Consider the following 6639-nt stretch of genomic DNA (forward strand, 5'->3'; position numbering starts at 1 on the left):
ACTCACAGCAATCCTCCTGCCTCAGCCTCCCCAGTGCTGGGATTACAGGCATGCACCACCACGCCTGGCTCATCAAATCCTTCCATTTTCTTTTCTTTTTTTTTGAGACAGAATCTTACTATGTAGTTCAGACTGCTCTGGAACTCAACTATGTAGCCCAGGCTGGTCTCTAACTCACAGCAATCCTCCTGCCTCAGCCTCCCCAGTGCTGGGATTACAGGCATGCACCACCACGCCTGGCTCATCAAATCCTTCCATTTTCTTACAAATGACTCAAATTTATCTTTATGGCTAAGCAAAAGGAAACTTTTTTTCATGAGTTTGGCACTAAACGTGACCTCCTGCGTGGTCTTTTATGTATGCTGTATAGCCTTTCTTCATCCCACTTAATACTTGCAGATTTTGCTGCAGAAGTTTTTTTTATTATAGCTGCTGCCCCAAACCATGCTGGTGTACCAGTTGTCATACTGCATAAAAATTGAAAAACAGTAAGTTTTGAATCAAGTTCCAGATAAGGGACTGTGATCTGTAGTAATTCGCTGTTAAGTAATGTCCAAAGGGAATATAACGGAGCAAATTTTGGATGAAATGGCAGTGTCAGTATTGAGGGAAGTCCCACCAGGGCAAAGGTGTGCCTGTAATCTGTACAAGCTGCTGTAACAAAATACCATAGAATGGTGGCTTGGAAACAACATGAGTTTCTTGGAGGCTGGAAGCAACATCAGATTGAGTTCTGGTGAAGCTCTCTTCCTGGCTGCAGACTGCTGTCTTCTGTCATCTTTTTTATTAGGGCACTAATCATGGTCTTGATTCATGCTCTAATTATCTCCCTAAGAGGTCCTCATTATTACATGTTAGAATTTCAATGTATGAGTTTTGGTGCATAACTAGTATGATGGTTTTCCTTGCATTCCTTCCACCAGCATGCTTAGATAGTATTTAAAAATATTCTGACACTTACTAAAAATTATTTTGATACGACTTCAGTACTGTTGCAATAAATGTCAAGACTGTCATAACTGGGGAGAAATTAGGCACATTTACAGCACACTGAGTGAGCAGTCAGGTTGTCACTGAGTGGAGTATTCCTAAGAGAAAGGATCAAGGTGAGATTCTTGCTGAAGGTAGGCCAGGCTGATGAGATATGGTGGGTAAGGGATTCCAGAGTGACAGCTACTGAGGACGGGAGAATCCTCTACACTGGGTTAGCAGGATTTTTGGTAAAACTGGACTATGCAGAGTGAAGATAGCCTCAAGATGATGTAGTTGAAGAAAGGGCTGTAAAGCCTGTATAAAATTTAGTCAAGAAGCATTTTTGTCAGAAGCTAGGCATTCCCTGTGCACACTTGCCACCCATATTTCCAATACAGAAATGATATTCTGAAAGGGGGCATTGTTACGAAGACTAAGAGCGTAGTATTTGCTTATTCACATGACAAGCAGGTGGGGCATATTATTTCAGACAATATTTTTGTCACCGATTAGGCTGATAGTACTAGGCGAAGCAGCTGAAAAAAGTCAGAATGTTAAATGGATTAGTTGTTCCTTGCTCTTTTAACAAGGTTTCACAAAATGTACTCAGCAGTTTTCAGGCAGAGAGGGAAGGGAATAAAGTTCATATACCAGAAACCTCAAAGAATTAGAAAAGCCAATTTGCTTCTAATAGCAGAAAAGGTTCAAAACTTCCTTATTTTCAGGCATAGGACCTAGAGAGGAAGCCTATTAAACCATTCTGCCAATTGTTGAGCTCAACAAAGGGCCCCAGCCATGTAGCAGTAATCTGGCTGCAGCACTCACTTGCAGTCTTATTTTCAGCTGGTCTTACAAGAGCTCCTCATTAATGAGAGGCAGGGTTGTGAGGAAACAGATACTTTGAGAGTCTGGTCTAGAAAAGGTTTAGTTGTGATTCCTGACATACAGAACTCAGAAGCATATAAAAATGCAGGAGTGTTTTAAGAAATTGTACTGCAAAAGAAATGGCAATTTGGCTTTAAAATGATGGGCAGCAAACTCATACCAGCAATTACTTCATGGAAGGAACACTCCCAACCTCTCCTTCAGAGGTGGCCATTGGGAAAAATGAAAATGGAATTACTTTTCAGAAGGGAAGCTACGAAGGTCAATGTCGATACCAGGGGAAGAATTTTCGTAAGGTCTTCAAGGAGCATTCCACACGAGTGTTTCTCTTTATCCCATTTTCTTGTTCTTTTTGGTACCGGGGATCCAATGTTGGACCTTGCACTTGCGAGGCAGGCAGCAGAACCACTGAGATAAATCCCTGGCCCTCACCTTATCCCCTTTTCTAAATTGAGAGTACTACGTTGTAAAGTTGTAAATCAGGGACAACCACTGGTAAGTTGCCTTCTAGTTTAGAGATTAAACCATTAAAAGCTTACAACTAAATTAGTGGATGGACGTTAATAGAGATCCTGGATTTTGAGCTAAATGGATGACTGGATAAGGAGTACTTCCTGAGGGAAGGTTATAAACAGATACTTAGTGGCAAGAAAAGGCCATGCCTAAGGCTACTAGTGGCCAACAAAATCATTCACCTGCTTCCAGGAGTAAAGTTGTAGCTAGAACAGGGCTTCGCAGGCAAGGGACTGTATTTCTCAGCCGGCTCCTCTAGATATAACCAAGTCTCCACACAGTTGGAACGCAAGGAGACATAGCCATTTCGAGGTCCAGCTGAAACAACCTGGCTATACATGCATTTCCGTGCTCTCTCGTGCAAAGTAGAATAGTAGTGAGTAGAGTGAATTAGAAAGCGCAGTTGAACAAGGCAGAGCCATCTTCAATAACTGTGGCTCACTGCAGCAAAGCCAACTAGCATGTAACGTTCACCTCAGAACAACTGCTGGGGAGAAGCTTCTGTGTTTCATAGTCCGTACCACTGGGCCTCGTGTTACAGTAGCTAACCTAAAAGAACAGAACCTACCTTCCCCTAGAGATCTTTCCTCCCTTTTTTTTAATACTACTTATGTTTTAACCGATGTATAATACCCTGTAATATTTGTATTAATAAAAACATTATTTCCCTAAAGGTTCAGAACCAGGTACTTAAATAAGATACTCTGTTTTCCCTGTAGCACTGAACCCCAATATACCACTACCCCTCCCTATCACCCCATTTACTTAGGCAACTATATCAAAATGCACACAATCTCTGAAACAGCTTTTTATTAAACAGCAAAGCAGAACTGCAACACTTAAATATTTGTAAGTTCGGTCACAAAAGGGATGCAAAATGTCTGCAGTAAGACTATTACATATTCATACAACTAAAGTCATTCATCAAATCTTACACTGATAGATAAGATTACTCCATTGATTAAAAGTAGCTCAAATCTAGTAACCATAAGCTATATTAGTAGATAGATCTCTTTTCCTATTATAACATTTTAATATTTCTTTTGATATTCCTTTAAATGAAATCTACAAACTAAATTTTTTAAAATTGTTAAATAACCAAATCTCCAAAAACTAGTTGAATTTACAGAAAATTCTGGGAGAACAAATGAGACAAAATACTGAATAAGGTTACAATTATCACAGTAAAAACCTCCCATTTATTCATGAATGACACTAATACATTCTCAAGAAATTTTGCAGAAGTTGACTTGCTAGGAACTACAAACAAATCTTGAGGCATAACTGGCCTCTCTAACGTGGCTTACATAAGGCCAGTTGAACTTAATCCACTTTAAAACATATTCTTCAAAAGATCTACTCTGTCAGAGAAAACACAAACTTGGAGTGAAAACATTCGGAGTTGGTTAATACTTTTTACTGAATTTTCTACCCTGTTTCTATTTTCCCTCAAGATTTTTTTATTTTAAACTTTTAACACACGTAACCAGAATCCTTATCTTTTCAGATATCAACTGGGTCATTTTGTGCAAAAGGAAGTTTTAAACAAATTTTCCCAATAAGACAGTTCAGTTTTAAAGAGAAATTTCATTTTTATAGCCTCAATCTGTTTTTAAGTGATTAAAGAGAAATAAGCAATCCTAACTTATTATTAAATATCACAAATGACAAGCCCTAACGGAGAAAGTATCTTATTTTGGTTAAGTTGCAAGAATTAGAGCTCAGGTTACTCTTATAGGTGATGAACTATTCCAAGTAATTTTACAAATGTGAAACCATTGTTTTTCTTAGGGGAAACGGGGAGGGAGGAAGAGGCAAATGGAGAAGAGGCACAAGATGGTGGGCACGGTACATAAAGCTGTGCATTCAGTACATGATTTTGGTCACTTTTTCACAACACGGTGGTTATTTTCTGGTTTATCTTACTAAGCCTATAATAAAAGACAGTGCTAAACCTATATATCAAAGCAAATTTGATAAAACATCTTCAAGTTTCATAAATATATGCAATTCTAATTATAAAGTCTCTACAATACATTTGCACATTTTCAGACTAACATAATACACAAATTCATGGAAGTCTTCTGTTACGCAGTTAATTTTGCCTAGGCCTGACATTATCTTCATAAATATTCAAAGAAGCCACAAAGTACTGTAACTTTTGGAATCTATCCAAGTTTTAAATCAGCAGCAATTCCATAAAGCAGAAGGGAAATCAATCCCTTACTTTCTTTTGCTTTTTGTGTCAGTTGTCTGAAAAACACTAGAAGCAGACATGAGGTTTTCTATATATTGTCCAAGAACTTGGTTTTCTGATTTTAACTTCAGATTTTCTTCCTTAACTGCATCTACTCTTGCAGAGAGATCTATATAAAAAAATTAAAATGCCCATTATCAATAAAATGATGGTAATAACTCCATATTACAATATATTTAAGATTCATTCTTAAAAGAAGGATTGCATGTAACTGAGGATGTAGCTCTGTGGCAGAGCACTTCTCTAACATACACAAGGCGGCCCTGGTTAAATACCTTGGGGCTGCAAAGATAAAAGATCATGATCTAAATTTTCTGTTTTTAAATTCGGAGTACTTCAGAGCCCGCTGAGGTAAAGTAAATGAGTGCAATTCAGTAGATACTAATTCCTAAAAAGATTTCACATTAGATTCAATGGCATGCATTTAACAAATAAGTATTAATGCCCTCAAAGAGCCAGGCACTGTTCTTGAAGCAACAGTAGAGAAAAAAAGGTGCATATGGGCACGTGTTCATTAGGGAACAGGAGCAAATGTTAAGTGGAGAGCTGGATGGGGAAAAAATCAATGAGGGGAAAAGTACAAAGGGTGAAAGTCCTTATAAGGAGCAGTTGCGCTTTTCTATTCCGATAAAGAGAATCTGACCAGAGACTTTTAGGGAACGAGAGAATGAGCCATTTCGATGTGCAGCTAAGAGATGAGCGAAGCAGAGGGAAGCAGCCACCTGTCCTAGGTAGAAGCATGCTTGGCTGGTATAGGGAGATGACGGGGAAGGCAGACAGTCCGAGGTGGACTACGTGAGGCAGAGTGTAATGTGACCCTGAAAGGTGCCCTGGGAGCCACACCCTGGCTGCGGTCACCTCTGTCCAATGGGGACTCACTGGAAGCTTATCAGTGCCCAAAAGACACCACCCTTTAATTTCATTAAACACTAAAAGATGTCACAGTGCTAGTACTAATGTGATATTTAGAAAATTAAAAAACACCAATTCCCTTGTAGTTTCTCAGGTTAATATGTTGTCCTCAATTTAATGTAAGCTTTATTACAGCAGACTCAGTTACACATTGCCAGGATTTGAAAACAGCCCTCGTACTAAACAGCATCATGTTAAGACTTTCTTATTGAACCATATCTGTTCTTTTAGACACCAACCAAAACCAGGAGAAAGAGGAAAAAAAAAAACCACCTATGAAAATGGACACTTATACATCCTGAAAAACCTGGCAACATCAATGCTTACAACTTCAATGAACTAAATGTCATTCATAAAGTTACAAAATGTAAGCTAACCTTCAAGTGTGTGTTGGAGTTCCAACACTTGATTAATAAGTCGTGTTTTTTCCTCCAGTTCCACCTGATTTTCAGCATCAACTGCTGTAAAGAAAAGGTTCAAATTTACTATTAACAAACATTAGGCACCACTGTGTACTGTAGAACGTAAAGATCTGCACATTTTATATCCGTAGAGCCCACTGAAGTAAAAAATTATACCCCCACATCACTGATGGGCACAAAGGGGGAAATAAAGGTTGAAAACTTCCTCGGATCCTTTCTAAACCTAGACAGGATATAAATAAGTAAATGAACCACAACCTAAACCCGCGGAGACTGCCTCTCTGCTCTCTGCATTGTTAATAAAGCAAAAGCGTCTACAAGAAAAGAAAATGAAGAGTATACCATCCATGTCAGCATTCATCATCTTGGACAACAAACTTCCAGGCCTTGGACACAAAATCCTGGAACAGCCTACAAAAAGGGAAAGAAACACAGACACTGATGGTGATAAAATATAAACCTATTTTTCAAATGATAATAATTATAGGCAAATTATGTGACCCAGAACTCTTCACATGCTTTGCTACTTTCAAGAAAACAACTACCTATGGGTAAATGAGCAAAGGGGCACGACAGTACTGTTTACAAAGAGAAGCGTACCAAGGGCTTCTTGGTAACCCAAAAATGCATAAAATTAAACACTACTGTAAATTTATTCAATTTTTTTTTTTTTTTTTT

General features: G+C 38.5%; 1 protein-coding gene across 3 annotated transcripts in view; it reads right to left on the minus strand.

The window, feature by feature from the left end:
* Window positions 1-4270: 4270 nt before the first annotated feature.
* Scoc (short coiled-coil protein) overlaps window positions 4271-6639 on the minus strand; it is a 36136-nt gene continuing 33767 nt past the window's right edge. For 2 of the 3 annotated variants that reach the window (XM_033760059.1, XM_010610897.3), the window contains exons 3-5: window positions 6304-6372; window positions 5917-6000; window positions 4271-4736 (exon numbers count right to left, since the gene is read on the minus strand). In XM_033760059.1, the coding sequence (XP_033615950.1) occupies window positions 4594-4736; window positions 5917-6000; window positions 6304-6372 (296 nt within the window). In that variant the 3' untranslated portion in view covers window positions 4271-4593. The remainder of the gene's footprint in view (window positions 4737-5916; window positions 6001-6303; window positions 6373-6639) is intronic. The other variant, XM_033760060.1, reaches the window with a different exon arrangement.

The sequence above is a fragment of the Fukomys damarensis genome, unplaced genomic scaffold (assembly GCF_012274545.1).
Source record: "Fukomys damarensis isolate Sample0158 unplaced genomic scaffold, DMR_v1.0_HiC HiC_scaffold_38, whole genome shotgun sequence".
Lineage (NCBI taxonomy): Eukaryota > Metazoa > Chordata > Mammalia > Rodentia > Bathyergidae > Fukomys > Fukomys damarensis.